At 52.2% G+C, this 18,885-nt stretch overlaps 1 protein-coding gene across 1 annotated transcript; it reads right to left on the bottom strand.

The window, feature by feature from the left end:
* Positions 1–13,564: 13,564 nt before the first annotated feature.
* LOC136496140 (BTB/POZ and MATH domain-containing protein 2-like) lies at positions 13,565–14,611 on the bottom strand. The gene is made up of 3 exons (XM_066491845.1): positions 14,401–14,611; positions 13,962–14,311; positions 13,565–13,897 (listed from the first exon to the last, which is right to left on the bottom strand). The coding sequence occupies exons 1-3, from the start codon at positions 14,609–14,611 to the stop codon at positions 13,565–13,567; spliced, it is 894 nt and encodes a 297-aa protein (XP_066347942.1).
* Between the last annotated feature and the right edge of the window lie 4,274 nt (positions 14,612–18,885).

Here is an 18,885-nt window from a genome sequence, read left to right as displayed (position 1 = left end):
GTCATGCGCGCATATGGGAGATCGGCGGCGGCGAAATTAGCTAGGGCAACAGACGAGAGCCTTCAAGGAAACATGCTCGCGTACGTCGCTCAGAAGTCAGGTCCCGGCGGCCTTCGTATTATATACGTAGACAAATAGTGCGTATGTGACCGCACCAGAACACGTACCGAGGTAGGAATCGCGTGTACAGCCAAAACCCCAGGTGCCGCAAGAGTCCAACTTGTGCATGCATGGGTTCCAGATTAAGCCTTGGTTGTTCACGGAGCGGGATTTGCAGAATAATAATTAGGCTAAAAATTTTTTATCTGAAACTGTCGATCGTATGTCAAGTGTATTTATATGACTCATTTATATATTTAATCTCTAGACTCTTGTTTTGCCCACTACCTCAGCCCAATACTCCACTCTACTCCACTCTCCAGACCAGACACCAAGCAACCAATAGTTAAAAGCGGCAGGGCTGGACATCCTGAGACTAACTGCGAAAGCAATGTTTCTGCCATCTCGATCACTGGTTCAATACATCTAATTAATCTACAATGATCCAAGGGTGAAAGACCGTTTTGGTGCAACGATATGGGTCTGTGTCTCATATTTCTTCGACAAGAAAAGGATAACAAAGGATAACAAAGTAGCATAAATGTTTATTTTGCTATGATGAAATGAATACATTTAAGAACTTACTTCCACATTTATATCCAACTGGCGCTTGTTGCATTCCCTTGCAAGACGAACAAGTTTCTTCTGGTCTACATACTTCTCATCATTATGGTTGAGTATATGACAAACGCAAACCATCTTAGAATGTGCCACCGCTTTACGACATTTCTCCTCTGGGGGTATGTAATCACCCTCTTTTCTTATGGTCTTCATGCATTTGCTCATGACCAAATCTTTCTCTTCAAGACAATCGTAGTTATCGAAAGCTTCACCTGTTCTAAACATGGTAATAAATACAAAAGTGCACACAACAAGGATGTTAATGACTACTTTCATAGCCATTCTACAGTAGTATTTGGTTGATTTTGCCGGGATCTTGTATTCATCTTTGCTTGATTGGAATGGTGATTATTTCTATTTATAGCATATGGAAAATCTGGTATATTGGACTTCCATTAATGTCCAAGAATCTTGGAATGGATACCAAACTAAATCAAAAGTCATATAGGTGGTAGCGATAATTAATGTTTTTTTATAACTAGGTTCGTGCCCGTGCGTTGCTACGGGACAACTAAACTTTTATATTAAAAACACACGGATCACACGATAATATAACAATACTGTGAAATTAAATACCGATGTTAAAGTGACAATTAATCCAAAAGGCAAAGTTCGTGAAATTAACACAGTCACGGAGAGCTCGATGTCACATGCTCACAAATCCTATGCACAAGCTGCCGTATAAATAAACTTAAATATAATATTTGAGTAAATATAAACATGTTCTTGAAATGTAAATCTAACAATACCTAAAAATCACATGGACCGTCGGATCAAGCCAACTAAATCCAATTTAACACAACGGTTGCAACACTCCCAAAAATCCTAAATGAAAAATGTGAATGTTTCGAAATCTTATTCAAATGATTAGTGTTCTGGTCATATTGCTTATAGGTCAAACTCTAGCCAACCTTAGTTCAAACTAAGATGGATAAAACCTAAACATATGTGTCGGGTTTATAAACCCGGGGTCCCTCATGGACCGGCTTCCCAACAAAAGCTCGGCTCAACAGACAATGTTGCGAGCAACGCGCAACTCATGGGCCGGCCTAAATACCTAGACGACTGGCCAGAAAGACGATCCAATCTCCGACCGAAAGGCTTGGCCGAGGAGGAACGACGCCCGCTTCCGACTCCGGCCCACCTCTCCGACCGGAGCGCTCGCTTCGGTCTCTAGCCCGCCTCCGGACGATCTCTCCGACAGGAAGGCCTGGCCAAACACCACTTCCGACTCCGACCCGCTTCTCCGATCGGGAATGCGCCCAACCCTTGCTTACAGCTCCTCTCCGACTAGCGCAATCAGAACCGACTGGGACCAACCGACCGGGGACACCCGCTCGGTAAGGACCAGGAAACAGACGGAGAAAGTAAGGCATGACGCACAAGTCAAACCACGATACCAGGGACCGTACCCTGTTCACCTGCCAGGCAGTACCCTACGACCCTCCTGTCACGACAGAACGACGCCATCAACTCCCATACCAGACAAATACGGTAAGGCTCCCCCACGTGCCTCTGAGGCATCAACAGTATTGTGGGCGTCGGTATTTATCATGCCAGGAGAACATGGTAAAACCCCCTGCATGCCTCTCGGCATCAACAGTATAGCAGGTACCGACATCTGCCATACCTGAAGAAGATGAGGCAACCTCCCACGTGCATCTAACATTCAACAGTATTGTGGGCGCCTACCATCATCTTGTACCCGTCGACGTGGACAGCAAGACTCAGCAGCAAACGTACTCTCTCCATCTCACTTGTAAGGCCATCCCCTTCACATATAAAAGGAAATGCGCTCTCTTCCAACAGATAAGTTGATTCAGATAGAGCAAGTTCACTAGTACACAACAAAACCGCCAGGTTCAATCCACAAGCACACGCTCGAACACTTAGCACATAGCGGGGCTCCTGTCACTCTCGGCCCTTTAGACCAGAGTCCGACCTGGGCTCAGGAATAAAGTCACCGACCGACTCAAACTGGACATAGGGCACGTTGCCTAAACCAGTATAAACCATGTGTCATTGAGTGCTACGCCACCTTCGATCACAATGTACGGCAAAACTACAAATATTTACGTGTTGGTCACTTTCTGCACCGACAGTTGGCGCAGTCCGTGGGGAAGACGTTGTACGTTCAACACTTTTGGTCATCAGATGGCCCACTTTTCTGCCACCTTCGCCATGGCGGGCTCAAGCGATATGACTCGCTTTGGCTCACTGGAGTTTCCCGCACTCCCACCTGTTGGGATGCGGGTTCCACCCGTCTTTGAGCCATCCTAGGCCATCCTCTTTGGAAGCCTAGACTTCGTTGCCGACCGGCTCGGCGTACTACACCTCCGCGAGGAGGCACTAGTTCCGGCGCCCATCAGAGGGGCGCCCTCCATCGGCTCCGGGACGCACGACGACTTCAACGATGAGGTGCCTGCGCTTCATTCCGAACAAACTCTCTGCTCAAACCCCGCTGTGAGTAATGTACATGCTGTTATTTACTTGCTATTCTCTATTTTCCGCCAATTATCCGGAGGGACCCCGTTCTCCCCACCACGACCGCCATGCGACCGATTCCCCTACGGCCTTGCATCCCCCACAGATGCGTATGCCCGGGGGCTTCGAAGGATGCTGGCGCCGCCCCCTCTCATGTCCGAATTCATGGGGATGGCGAGCTATGCTCCCACTTGTTTACTCGACCTCATGGATGACGATGTTGAGAGTGACGGCTCCAGCATCAGCGACATGATGTGCGCTATGGTGAACGCTCCGGGATAGCCACTGGTGGTAGTGGAGTCCTTACAGACTCACGCCCCTCTGGACCCTCGTGCGGAGACCCCTGCGCTCATACGGGAGCACGGCGAGGAGCTACGACAACAGAGGCTGAACCAGCCACCTCCTGCGCCAGCGCGCTCGGCGCACCACACTGCGCCCCGTGCGCATAAACCGGCGAGCGGCGCCTGGGATCACGCCCGTCGGGTCTAGCGCAACACCATAGACAGGGGGAATGATCCCCCACAGTTCGCTCAGGCCGATCAGAACATCGCCACTACGGCAATGCTTCTGCGTGGCCTTCCCGAGCCAAACGACCCCCAGGAACACGTGATCCATCGAAACCTTCGGGCACTGGTGGAGACCGCCGCCGTTCAACAGGCGGAGAGCTCCGCATCACGACACCGACTTGCGGCCTCTCTCCCCACCAGGGGAGTGGGGACGCACCAGACAAATCACTCCACCCGCTCACCGCTACAGCCGCCGAGCACGGCACAGGAGGCTGCATCTGTGTCCTGGTCTGATCTGGCGCCCGCTCCACACCGACCGCCTGTACGTGAGCGGCTCGGGCCAAACCAAGACGCTCACAGCATCATCAACAACCGGCGTTAGTCCCAGTAGGATGATGGCATCCATCGAGCGGCAGTAATGGTAGGCGACACAGACCATGGCCGGACCATCGTGAGGAGTGGTGAAACACACCCCAGACGCGGTCTCTGGCCGGACGACCGGAGTCCTAGCCCAGATAGCCTAGGACCACGGGCCTTTGCCCGACGCATCCAAAGAGCGCCGCTGCCGCAACGCTTCAACGGCGGCCGGGGCAAAGGCAAGGCCAAGCGCGAACGATCAGGACGAGGGCCTCTCCACGTAGAGGGGCAAAAAGAATAGAAAAGATCACCGCCGATCGGCCAACTCCGCGTTGGTCGCCACGACTGATCTCATGGGCATGCAGCCCCAGCAGGGTCTTCCGGACCACTTCAACGAGCTCATGGAGAGCCCATGCACCAACCACACCTACCCCATCAAACACCTCTACAAGGACTACGAGCTCCTCAAGCGCCTTCTGCGATAGGCTGGCGGGCCAAAGGAAGAAAAAGGCTAAGAAGAAGTGGCCAGGAAAGGGGGCGTAGCGGGCAAGGATCCAGACGACTGAAGGTCGAGGTGATCCGACCGGATGCCTACCGACTAAAGGATGACAATGACAATGTTCTCACTAATGCTTGGAACAGCTATGTCGTTTCTTCCCCTAAAATTCAGTCTTACCATTGTTTACTTAACGTTTGCTCCTATAAAAGCGCCCCGACCCGAACACTTTCGTCCCGGGTCGCTCGGAGGCCCCACGGGGGTGCACTACCACCTCTATTTTTGTTTACTATCATATGGTAAAACTCCTTCCTACCCGAACGAAAGGGTAGTTCGTTCCTTTAATTTACCTTACGTAGCTTTGCTTCAAATATTCCGACTGATCGCACCCCACCTCTACCTACGGTTACAAGCAGCTGAGCCTCGCAGGCCACGCTCGGGCTCTTAAGGTTGCAGCCTATGGGACGAACGGGCAAGTGCGAAAAAGAAAGAATAAAAAACAAAATTTGCTAAGGTAAAACCAGGGAACGAATGGGACACGCTTCCCCGAACGGAGTGATTCCGTCACAAAAAATGAAACTGATTCATTGAGTACACAAAAAACGTTTGCACGGGGGCTCCCCCACGAACTTAACTTTTTACATCTACTTCTACTCTAGAAATTCTACTGTGGCTCCCCGGCGACATCGGCTGTCGGTGCGACCGGCAAGGGCACAGGCTGCTCGCTCTCCGGCGGGACGACATTCGGCTCCGTCGGAAGTGGGGCGGCATTCATCTCCGACCCGGGCTCCACTCCGTCTGCAGGATGGGCAACGTCCTCTTGACGCGCGCCATCGGCCAGGTCCGCACGGCGGGCATCCATCACCCACTGCGCGGAGACTTGCTCTGCCACCAACTTTGCGTGCGGCAGCTAGCTCTCCCTGAGCGATTGGATGTCCTCCGTGCTCAAGCCGTCGACATACCCACTGTAGATAGTGGCTAAGTCCAGGTCCGGGTGGTACGTTGCCACCGAAGTCAACACCCTCGATGCTCCGTAGAACAGCTCGTGTGTGATGAGGGTCAACCTCTGCCAACCGGATGGCGGGCGCACTAGTACTTAGCGCCGACCCGAAGACCTCTGAGATGACAAGCTGAGCAACATTGCGGATCTGGCCAAGTTCCCCCATAAGAGTACGTTTTTCTTCAAGGGACTTGGCCAACGCCTCCGCATTCCGGCCAAAAGTCACCTTGGTCGTCTCTAGGTCCTGCTCCAATGATTCCACCTTTCCACCCAGCTCTGGAAAAAGGACGACAAGCTCAGAATCAAGCTAAAGGAAGAAACAAACACGTCAAAAGCAGAAAAGGTACTTACCGAGGCGGGTGTTCTCAAGGACAGAGAGTCCCTCCACCTGTCGGGTCACCTGCTCGTGTAGCCGGGCGTTCGCCTCCTCCATCCCCATCACCCGGCCCCGAAGCACAAGCACTTCCTAGTCTGCCTCCGATCGGGCCTTTTGCTCTGACTCTAGGGCATTCCGCTCTGACTCTAGGGTCTCTAGGGATCTTTGGAGCGCCACCTCGATGTACGCCAGGGACTTCTGTAGCTCTGCCTCAGTCTTCGCCTGGCGAGCCTTCGCCGCCTCAAGCCCCTGCTCGGCGGCGGTCGCCGTCCGTGCCTCGGTCACCTCCACCGCTCGGCCTTGGGGCTCACGGTGGGCGGACTCCAGCTGACGCTCAAGCTCGACCATCCGGGCGTGCTCCATCCAGAGGAAATGGGACTTGCGGCACGACATCTTCTGCAGACCCTGCAAAAACGAGAAGCAAGCATGCTGAGGCAACCAACAAGAGACTAAGGGGTCAAGGACAAGCGCGGGAAACTCGCCTCCATGGCGTGCTACAGGTCAACCTTGACCAACCGCTGGACAGACTTAACTCGCTCCTGGGCATCCTCAGGCTTCACCGACAGCTTGGCAAGATTAGGCTCCATGCCGAGTCCTCTCCCCCTAAGGATGTCCCAGAGCTGACACTCCTACGAATCCCAAAGGATGAACCGAACCTTTGTCGGGTCCTCAGGGCAGGGCCACACTAGGTCGGTCTCCTCCAGTTCATCGGAGGGCCTAGCCTCCGACCGGACCACCGCCAGCTCCCGTGATAGCACCGGCGGCTCCACCTCATCATCTGCCTCGTCGTCGGAGGTGATCTCCACCACCTCAGTCTCACGGGCCACCGGTAGGCATTTTGGCTCCTTCTCGGCCGCATCTCCCCCCGACACCGCCAGTGTTGACCGGGAAGGTGAGCCGTGTAGCCCTCCACCTGGTGAGGCAGGAAGCCCGGTCTCCCTCTCCTCTTCCGTTGCAGCCGGTGGAGGAGGGGCCACGAGGGACACCTCCGACGCAGCCTTCGCTATCACCACTGGGATCGCCGCCAACACCATCACCACCACTGCCACCGTGCTAGCAACCGACCCAGGGAGCACCACCCCCAGAAGGGAAGGACTCGCCGCCACCACCCTGCTCTCCCCGTCGCTCGCCGTGGCGCGCTGCAAGTTGGCCTCCAAACCTCCTGCACGGGAGTTGGGGCGATGCTCAACCCCGTCAGCGTCCGGCCGTGGTCAAAAAGTACAGGTTAGTCATACTCTAAAAAAGACTCAACAGCAAGATTGAAAAGAAACAAAGAAAGACATACCGGGATGTAAGCGGTATAACTCTGAAACCAAGATCCGACGTCGACTGACCCGTAGGGCGAGGACCGCTCCCAGGCTGTGACCCGCGCCCCCTCACTTCAGCCGGGGCGGAGTCAACCCAACTGGCTCCTGCCTGGCCCGTGAGTCACCATGACCTTCGGCTCGGGGCACGCCGACCGAAGCAGCAGGCAGGGCATCCTCCCGTAGTGAGTCACGCGCTGGCGCCGGCCCCGACGACACACGGGTGCAAGCCCGCTCCTCTGACCGCCTGGCTTGCTCGGCCATGCCAGTGGTAGGAGAGGACGAGACCGGCGATGCCACCGAAGGGCGTGGTGACCGCGTCCGCTTCGCCTCCCATTCGCTAGCGGCGTCCGCGCTCATAGCATGCATCCTCGGCACGGGAACATCGCCGCGCCTCTCCGGCTCCTGCTCATCGCCAGCGGACACGACTGCAGGATCGCGACGCTCCACTGAGGTCACAATGACCTCCTGGCTTTCCTCCTCCTTGGAGAAAATCATGTCATCCCCCACCTCTGCGGGGTCCTCCGACTCGAGCTCTGACTCAACGTCGCTCCTATTTTCCCGGCCTTCACGCCCCGGGCGATTTCCTTCTCCTTCTCATACTTCCGCCGAGCCTCCTCGGCTTTCTTCTTCTTCTTGGCATCCGCCACCTCCTTCTGGGCGGCCTGCTGAGCCACGCCCTTCGGCCCCTTCGGAAGGTGTGGCCGGGACTTGTAAGCTTCAAGTCCCTACAAAACAAGTGACTCAAAATAAAAAAAGCAGGAAAGCAAAGGGGAAAAAGAACACGGAGTAAAGAGAGGGGGGCATACCAGTTTGCACACCACCGAGGCGTTGAGAGGTCTGGGCTTTCCATCGACCTTCTCTTTGGGCTTCAGCTGCAGCACCCGGTCGAGGTGACTCCAGACCTTGTCATTCGGTAGCTCCTCCGGTGACGCACGATCAGGGTCCGTCGGGCCACCGTACTTCCACATTAGCCATGCTCTCTCCGCCAACGGAGCAACCTGACGGTGGTAGAGAGTGTGGAACACCAGCACCACATCAAGGCCGCACCGCACGAGCTTCTAGAGCTCCACCTTGATGATCTCCACCTTCTTTTTCTCCTGACGGGAAGGGCCCCATGACCAAGTTTCCTGCCTCTCCGACCTTTCACCAGTGAATGTCGAGAACAACACCTCCACCGGGTTCCTGATATAGAACCACTCCCTGTGCCACCCCCGGTTAGAGTCACAGGGGATGTACGCGGGATACGAGCCCCCCCGCGCTCGATTTCTTCTACACGGCGAAGCCCCCCACCGGCGCGGCCTCAGGTGGATTCCCCACCGACAAAGTTCACCCAGAAAAATAGCCGTCGGAAGAAGTCCGCGTGTGGCTCCATCCCGAGGAGGGCCTCATAGACGGTGATGAAGCCGGTGATATGCGGCACCCCAGTCGGATTGAGGTGCTGCAGCTCCAGACCCCACTCAGTGAGGAGCCCGCGCACGAACCAATGCGTGGGGTATCCTAACCCACGCTCGTGGAAGGCGAGGAAGGAAACCACCTCGCCGGGCCGAGGTTGCAGAAAATCCTCCCTCCTAGGAGCCCTCTAGTGCGCCACCTACTTTGGCGGCAGAAACCCCTTCACGGCAAAGGCCTCCAGCATCGACTCCCTCACAGTGGATGACCTCCAGCCTAACATTTCGCTCTAGGTCCGCGAATGGATTTGTGAGTTTTCTCCTCTCCCTTGCTCTCTCCCTTTTCTCTCCTAGGAACTGCCGCGGCACTTAGACGCTCTTGGCAAGAAGGAAGAAAGAGAAGAGACGACAGATGAGGAATAGGCGAAGGAATGGGGCGAAAGCCCTCTCCCTTCTCCTACTTAAAGAAAAGGGCGCAGCGGTTGGGGAAGGCACGGTGATCGGGGAAAAGCGAAACGACGGGGGCGAAAACCCCTCTCCCATCTCCATTTAATGCAGATGGGATACGATGGGATGCACCCTGACTGATGAGACGCACCCTGCCTGACGGAACGACGCCTGGTCAGACATGACGTGGCCTGGGTATGGCCCACCACTACCGCACGCCAGGCGCAAGAACCAAAACGCCACCACACGCAGGCGGATTTCCGCCTCCCCAGGCGGGACTTGGAAAAACCCAAACAATGGGATCTCCGCCAGGAGAGACCGTCGGGCTTCCTAAAGTCGATCAAATGGCTCAGGAAAACACCGAGAGACAGGTAAGGAGCAGAGGGACGCCCCATGTAGGCCATGCTGACTCCGTCACAAACGACGAGCACAGGTCCCAGCCGGACATTTCCGATTGGAGCTCTTCAAACCCCATCACTCGAGTCATCAAGGTAACACTACCAACCCCGCTATTTCTTTATATATAATCATTCATACATTCATACATGCATTCATTCCATACGCCCGTGCCCCCAGGACGATTCGGGCCCTGAATCGCCCGGGGGCTCGGGAACTAAGGCATCGCACATGCAGCTAAATGCATCACAACGCTCCGTGTTGCGTCATGAAGCAGCAGTTGCCTCATTCCACATGAGCGACGACTGATTGGGGCTCAAAGGCCAGCCCACAAAGGGCTCGAGGCCGCCTCGCGTCAAACAGAGCCAGGGGAGAAAACGTAGATGAGCCCCGTGCGGCCCTCGCCCAGTCTGTCCCGAAGTAGACAGGGTCATCTCAATCTTCTCATTCGATCCTAAACCTCTCGTCAAACCCACAAAATCTCCATCGAGGGTAGGCCAGCGGGCCACCCGGGTTGGTCTCCGGAACGACCCAGACATCTACTGGGTTGTAGGTAAAGGAGCAGTGGAATGTCATAAGAGGGCTATGCTGACCCCATCACGAACGATGGACCTAGATTCCACTCGATCATACCCGTTAGCGAGCTCCCCGAGCATGTCACTCAAGCCTGAGCGATCGAGGCCAGCGACAAAGCTCAGCCCCTCCTGTTGTGAGAAACCGAGGACGGGGTAACGCACAAAACTCAAACCGACTCCTACCAAGCCCTAACGGGGCTCAGGGGCTCAAGACACCTAAAAAACTAACTGCCTTGGCTGCGCGGGCTACACCGACGCCAAGATCCACGACTCCGACTCGCCCGATCCCACGGTGCACACTGGCGCTAGGATCCACGAGCTCCATCTCGTCCGATCCCTAAACTAACGGCCATGGCTGCGCGGGCTACACCGACGCCAGGATCCACGACTCCTACTCGCCCAATCCCACGGCGCACACCGACACCAGGATCTACGAGCTCCATCTCGTCCGATCCCTAAACTAACTGCCTTGACTGCGTGGGCTGCACCGATGCCAGGATCCACGACTCTGACTTGCCCAATCCCACGGCGCACACCGACGCCAGGATCTGCGAGCTCCATCTCGCCCGATCCCTAAAACTAACTGACTCGAGTAAAATACACACACAATGCCCGCTGACAAAACCCCCCAGGCGATCCTGCCCGAATCACTCGAGGGTTCGGGGGCTACACCCGCGGGTGCGCTCGTGCGCACTTGCTGAAAAAACAAAACCTCCCCCACTGGCAACATGAAAACCCCCCAGGCGACCGAATCGCCAGAGGGCTCGGGGGCTACACCTGCCATCAAGACAAAAATCCCCCAGACGATTCTACCCGAATTACCCGGGGGCTCGGAGGCTCCTGTCGGGTTTATAAACCTGGGGTCCCTCATGGACTGGCTTCCCAACAAAAGCTCGGCCCAACAGACAATGTTGCGAGCAACGCACAACTCATGGGCCAGCCCAAATACCTAGACGACTGGCCAGAAGGACGATCCAATCTCCGACCGGAAGGCTTGGCCAAGGAGGAACGACGCCCGCTTCTGACTCCGGCCCATCTCTTCGACCGGAGCGCTCACTTCGGTCTCCAGCCCGCCTCCGGACGGTCTCTCCGACCGGAAGGCCTGGCCAAACACCACTTCCGACTCCGACCCGCTTCTCCGATCGGGAATGCGCCGAACCCTTGCTTACACCTCTCCGACTGGCGCAATCAGAGCCGACTGGGATCAACCGACCGGGGACACCCGCTCGGTAAGGACCAGGAAACAGATGGAGAAATTAAGGCAGGGCGCACAAGTCAAACCGTGATACCAGAGATCGTATCTTATGCACCTGCGAGGCTGTACCCTATAACCCTCCTAGCACGACAGAACCCAAGCAGTGTTGTAGGCGCCGACATTTTCCCCTACACTGTTGTGGGCGCCATCAAATCCCATACCAGACAAATACGGTAAGGCTCCCCCCACGTGCCTCTGAGGCATCAACAGTATAGTGGCGCCGGTATTTACCGTGCCAAGAGAACATGGTAAAACCCCCTGCATGCATCTTGGCATCAACAGTATAGCAGGTACCGACATCTGACATACCTGAAGAAGACGACACAACCTCCCACGTGCATCTGACATTCAACAGTATTGTGGGCGCCTACCATCATCTTGTACCCGTCGGCGTGGACAGCAAGACTCAGCAGCAAACGTACTCTCTCCCTCTCACTTGTAAGGCCATCCCTTTCATCTATAAAAGGGGATGCGCTCTCTTCCAATAGATAAGTTGATTCAGATCGAGCAAGTTCACTAGTACACAACAAAACCGCCAGGTTCAAAACACAAGCACACGCTCGAACACTTAGCACATAGCGGGGCTCCCGTCACTTTCGGCCCTTCAGACCAGAGTCCGACCGGACCTCTTGTACCCCCATCTTTCTCCTTCTCGTTTATAACCCCACTGCAAACTTCGAGCACCTGGGCTCAGGAATAAAGTCACCGACCGACTCAAACTGGACGTCGGCCACATTGCCTGAACCAGTATAAACCCTGTGTCATTGAGTGCTAGGCCACCTCCGATCACAACGTACGGCAAAACTACAAATATTTACGTGTTGGTCACTTTCTGCACCGACAATATGCATGCACAATTTAATTTAGGTTGTTAACTAAATTATGAATTGCATATTTAATCATGTTATATATTTATATGTTTCGATTTACTTATGTTTTTGGACTTGAGTGCCAATTAAAATGAATGTAATTGAAATGTAAACTTCTCTTTCAATATTTTGGCATGAAATAGGGTAGACACGGAATAGAAAAAGAAAAGGAAAAGATAATAAGCCAATGGGTTCAAACTTTGCCACTTTGGCTCAACCCATTGCCTCCTGTAATCATGTTGATTAGGCCTCCTAGCAACCCAACAATACCGCGTGCCCTCTTTCATATCTCAATCCCTCTTTGGGCCTATTTGGCACAGTTCTAGCTCTGAGATCTATGTTGGATCTGCAATTTGTAGATTAAGTTAAAGTGGGTTTAGATATTTATATTTAATCTAAACTATAAATGAAATGAGTCATGTAAATGCCCTTGATATGCCTGCAACTCCAGATTCGGGATTTCCTAGAACTACATCAGCTTTAGAAAATCCACAATTTTTTTAGAGCTAGAGCTCTGCCAAACAGGGCTTCTCTCTCCTCCTAGTCTCCCTCGGTCCATCCTAGATTCGATGGTGGGTAGGGCGAACGACAAGCATGCCAGGAAAGGGCCGCAACAACTGCCAGTGAAACTACAATAGCAGAGAGCCAGAAATAAAATCGTCACATCATTTTCTAGAGTTTTAAAGGTATACTCCCTCCATCTCAAAATAGTGACGTTTTAGATTTAGACACGGGAATTTAGGAGGAGTGAAAATGTGTGGTGCACACAAAACAAGGAGGAGAGAGATAGAGATGTAGAGTATTGGCAAAAGAAGAAGATGTACCTATGGAAAAGAGAGGTGTATTGGGAAGTGATAATAACAACTACTCCCTTAAATATTTTCAACTTTGACTAAATGTATATATATATAAGAAAAATATTAATATTCACGGTATCTTTAGATAAATTGCTGAATATATTTTTATAATATATTTATTTGAAGATATAATATTGCTAATATTTTCTACAAATCTAGTCAAACTTTAGAAAATTTGATCAGCATATAGTGACATTTTTTGTGTGGGATGAAGAGAGTATTTTAGGGTAAAATTTAAATTTTATAACTTCAACTATATGTTAGGAAGGATGGAGTATAATATAGCGGCAATGGTCATGTCGACTAATTCATCATACGACAAAGACTGTTCAATTTACACAAGATAAAACTCAACATCGGCCGTACGTCCAATAATCCAACGCTGAGCAAGGCTAGTCAAGCTTTGGCCGAGGCGATCTTGTCTAGAATCTCCTTCATAATCAGAGGGCAGCTCGCGATCAGATCCTTGACCCCCTCGGTCTGCAAGACAGCGCCGAGCATCTCCGGCCACGCAATAAATCTCAGGCAAGCCTACTTGAGGTGCACGCGCTGGTGCCGATCCGCTAAACCCAGGATCGCCGCGACCGACCGCAGGTCGATCCAGCTGCTCAGCTTCGCTTCGCACATGAGGCCCAGCCCCTTCAGCTCGTACCGGTCGGCGGCGACCAGCAGGTGCTGCATCGCCACGGTCTCATCGTCCCTTTCTTCGTAACTCCTCTCCGGCAACGAGTCCGTGTACACGAAGTGAAGAAGCCTCTCGAACACGGACGGCTCCATGTCCTCGATCCGGATGCACCCCGTGAAGCTCTCCTCCATAGCGCCGAAGAGCTGCGCCCTGAACACCCTGGACCGCGCGGCGAGCACCTACCTGTGGGCGAGGAAGGACCGGTCGCCGACGCTGTTCATCGGAGCCGTCGGCAGCCTCCACCATGCGCGCGAAGTCCCGGTGCAGGTCCGACGGCGGGGCTGCGACGGTCGCCGCGTCTTCGATGCGATGCTTCACGACGGTCACGGCGCACCGGATTGTGAAGCCGTGCGGCAGCTCTTTTAGCTTGGATTTCTCAATGAAATTACGCCAGCTCCAGTTGTTATGGTGCTCCGTGTCCGTGTCATATGTTCTTGTGTCCGTGAAGACGGTTCTTGTAATTGGCACTGCTTGTTTATTTCCTTGTCCTGCTGATCTGTTCTTCTTCTTCTTCTTTTTCCTTTTCTTCCCCGACGACGGCGCTTGACTGTCTTTATCGACCAGCAGGCTTATACTGAACTTAACCCTCACACCTGGTGGTCCGTCAAGAAGACTCAAACACACCGTCGTATAAGCAGCAGCTTCATCGTCCTTTGAACAACCGTCGCCGCCGGGGAAGAACTTGATGCTCCGATCCATTCGCAGCCGCCGACGAAGAAGGTGCCCGAGCTGACGTAGTCACCGGCGTCCATGCCGTTGAGCGGCGAGAAGTCGGTCACCACGAAGTTGTGCGTCCTCGTGATGGCCAGTGTCCGGCATGTCGACCACGTCTCCGGTAACATCTGGTGGTCGTTGTCGACCGATGACGAATTACTAGGCCTGTTATTAGCCATGGCTGCGTAGGATTTTTTTCAGCTAAACCTTCAACACACACGTCGTTCATGGTGGTGGTGGTAGTCGATGTCCTCTTATATACCTGCAAATTCAGAAAATACTATTCTACCTGAACTAGGAGTCCGAGACCTACTGGAATACATGGTAAAGAATCGAGTCGTTACCAGACATGCATGTTAAGCTGTCGACAAACCAGATGATGATAATCGTCCACGGTGGAACATGCACTGCCGTGCTGGAGATTACCAAACAATAAAGCTTGGCCACGGCCGTCCGCCCCATCCGAACGCTGTGCGCCTCAGTTTGCCTCGCTGCTTTCTCCCACCGTGCGCCTCACCCATGCTCCATTCGCTCTTGCTCCTCGCTCCCGCCCGGCCCCGACCTTCACCTCCCCTATGTTGCAAATGTATGTTTCAAGTATTTCAGATGTTTCAAAGGTATGGATGTTGCAAAAGTAGATCAGGATGTTGCACATGTTGCAAGTGTTTCAAAGGTATGTTGCAAGTGTTTGTTCAAAATGTTTTATTTGTTTCAGACGTATGTTGTTCTATCTGAATGTTGCATATTTTACAATGGCTATGTTGCAAGTGTACGTTTCAAATGTTTCATCTGTCTGGGTGTTGCAAAAGTAGATCTCGATGTAGGGTGGTCGAGCGAGGAAGACAGAGCTAGCGCGGGAGCCATGGTGGCGACGGCTGTAAAGCTGGTAGCAGCGCTTCACCGGAGGACGCGCAGGTGTTCGCGCTAGTGTACGCTGCCCTAGAGTGGGTCCTCATCGCGATGCTCCTAATCAATGGCCTGCTCGCCTACGCCATCGCCGTCGCGCAGGAGCCATCACAGTGTGGTGACGCGTGGGCGCAGTGGGCAAGCTCTCGTATTAAGCGGGGTGGTGGACAGGATGGGGAGCGGCAGGTGCGTCGAACAGGAGCTGTGTTCGGCCACGGGCCTAGGGCCGGACGCTCCGTGCACAAGCCTTATCGATTACCAAAACCAAAAATTTAAAATTACAGCAACCGCTTGCTTCAGCAGATATTGCACGTAGTAGCCCAGTAGTACTAGAGCACTTGATAAGCCTTGAAGGCCAGGAGCGTGCCACGGTTCTGCACATGGGCTGATGAGGACGATTGGGCAGTTAGCTATATAACCCAACTACCAAAGTGCGGCCGTGCGGGATGGACTTTCAACATTTCGTAGCCCCTGTGTGCACTCTTGGGGTTCTAATTCACACGGGCATATTTGGTTGTCTGCATAACTCTTTATCCAGGCCACCGTAGTGTAACCCGTCTCTGATTGGTTAGCTGCACAAGCCAATATGAAGGCTAGCTCTCTCCTCAAAGCACCTTCACGTTGCATCCCACTGTACGCCCAATTTTTACGGTATCAACCTATGCATGCTTGCATTTGCATCCGCACTGCAGCTTCTGCATCCGCACTACAAGTCTGCTGCATCCGCACTGCAGGCATCTCGTGGCTTCCGAGGGGTGGCTTCGTCCTCACAGCGGCTAGGAACAAGAGCTGGGGAAGAAGAGCAGCCACACGCGCGGCCAGGAACAGCGTCGTGAAGCCTGACACGAAGACGCAGTGGATGGTGGTCAGCGTCGATACGTGGACCGCATAGCATGACCTCGGGGCCTCTACACACGCGGTGTACGCGAAAATGAGCTGCCGGACGAGTACCCGCGCAAGGACACGCTTATGAGGGCCCGTGCTTGCATATATGAAACCTTGAGCAAATGTTTTGATTCGCGCTGCATTGCATGGCCGTCTGCAGTCTGCACAAAGTATAAACTGATAACAAAAAAAATATATAAGTGGAGTCGGCAGCCCAGTTGCCGATATGACTGTCGGAGCCGAGAACTCTATTTCATGCCACTTCTTTGTGTTACTGGCCTCATACTGCTCCCACCTCCATCCATTCTCCCGTTTTTTAGGCACCAACATACTAATTCTGAAATGGTGCTGGGTGGGCGGAACACCTAAGTGCTCGTGTAGCTAGGCTAAAACTTGTTTCCGGCTGTAATCTAGCGGCGAATTAAGTTCTATGTCAAACAACCGGAAATCGGTAAGGTCTACCCCGCTGTCTCCATATCTGATTCACCATAGTAAATTCTTAAAGGGACTAAGGCCCCGTTTAGATGGAAGCCAAAAACCAAAAATTTTCAAGATTCCCCGTCACATCAAATCTTGCGGCACATGCATGGAGTACTAAATGTAGACGAAAAAAAACTAATTACACAGTTAGCCGAGAAATCGTGAGACGAATCTTTTAAACCTAAATAGTCCATAATTGGACAATTTTTGCCAAATAAAAACGAAAGTGCTACAGTAGCCAAAAGCCAAAAATTTTCGGAACTAAACGGGGCCTAAATCGGTCGACATTCCTGTTCGCATCGTGCAAAATATCATGTAAGTTAATTGAGGTACCCTTAAAATTTATACCGTAAAACTAACCCTAATCTATAACTACATCAAAACTAATAACTAATCTAAAACTAACCCTAAAACTAGCAAAAAACAGAGAAACTAATAACTAACCCTAAACAGAAAAAACTAATAACTAACTCTAAAAGTTAACCTAACCCTAAAACTAAAAGTACTCCTAAAACTAAATCTAGCTAATAAACTAAACGAACAAAATCAAACTAAACTAAAAAACTAAACTAACAAAACCTAACTAAACTAATAAACTAAACTAACTAAAAAAAAGAAAAGAAAAACGTACCTGAGTTCTTGCCTCCAGGGGGCGGTGGCGGCGTTGTGGGGGGTGGCTGCTCGCGCGGGCCACTAGGTCGGCGGCGACGGGCAAGTCCTCCGCCGGATCCGGCGGCCGGCGGCGAGCCCAAGCCGCCCACGCGGCGGAGGAGAAGTGGCGGGCGACGGCGCGCCGGTGAGCGAGAGAGAAAGAGCGAGCGACAGGGAGAACGCGATGGAGAAGATGACCGGTAGATATTTTAGGACCTGTCGGCCTTCGGATAGCCAACAGGGTCTTATCGGTTAACCGGGTGCCGACATGCCTATCTGGCCGATATGGATCCACTGTGCTGTCATGTCTGGCAAGGTCGGGTACCTAGTTGGCTACTGGGCCGTCGACAGGGTCCTGTCGGCCCACCAGTTGCCGATAGGGCCCCTATCGGCTAGCCAGAAGTCGACAGCATGCTATATTTACAATTCTTACATTCAAATGCTAGATTTGCAATTAATCATTAAAAAGATATTATTTAAAAAAAATCTCATGTCACTAGGCAAGATGACTTGCATACTCATTCACCTAGGCCGGGCGTATTGCCTCTGGCTTGGAGTCAAGCATCTCTGCCGTGCTCGAAGGCGCCACGCCCGCGCCAACGCTCGTTGGTCAGTCCGACATCTCCAGAGTTTCTCTTCTACGAGACGACAACAGATATGATGTGGGCGCCGGAGAGGATCACACGCTTAGGGTGTTCGATGAAATGCTATTGCCGGCTTGGTGTATTTAGTGTAAACAACCAAACATAGAACTATGCATAACTAAATGCAGCCTAACTCCTAATGCACCCAACCAAACAGAGGCACAGACAAATGCAACAGAGTAATACAACTCAACCAAACAACACTAAATTGCATTGACTTATGCAAGCATACGCTATTCTGCATAACCCTTTTATGCAATACGATGATTGCGATGATTACAGAGACTAAATTCTATGTATTTGCGATGAATATTAAAATTGAATTTTAAATTATTCCAGTTTTATTAAAAGTATATTAGAAATTAGCAAGGCGATTCACACAATTGCATAGGTGGCCTTGTTCACTTCGCTGAAAAGACAAGCTAAAAAATATTGTTGGCTGATTTGTTGTGAGAGAAAAACACTGTTCCTTCACTGAAAAAGTCCGGTTTAAAACACTGTTCAAAATATACAAATTAGTTTGCACCTTTGTCACCAGTTTGACTCCCATGTCTTACTTTGAAGTCAATAGCTGCATTAGCAATTGTTGTCAACGAAAATAGTTGTTCCACCACTACCGGAAACCGGCGATTTGCCGAGTGCCGAGGCTTTGCCGAGTGTATTTTATCGGGCACTCGGCAAATACCGTGTTTGCCGAGTGCCAAATAAAATACACTCGGCAAACAAAAACACACGGCAAAATACGTCTTTGCCGAGTGTTTTTTTCTGGCACTCGGCAAAGAAGCTTTTTGCCGTGTGCATTTTTTTTGCCCTCGGCAAATCATTTTTTCGAAGCAATTTTTGAGGCCCTAAATGAATTCAAATGAAAAACTTTTCAACTACAAAGT

Source organism: Miscanthus floridulus, chromosome 12 (genome assembly GCF_019320115.1).
Source record: "Miscanthus floridulus cultivar M001 chromosome 12, ASM1932011v1, whole genome shotgun sequence".
Classification (NCBI taxonomy): Eukaryota; Viridiplantae; Streptophyta; class Magnoliopsida; order Poales; family Poaceae; genus Miscanthus; species Miscanthus floridulus.
This window is presented reverse-complemented; position numbering and strand designations above follow the sequence as displayed.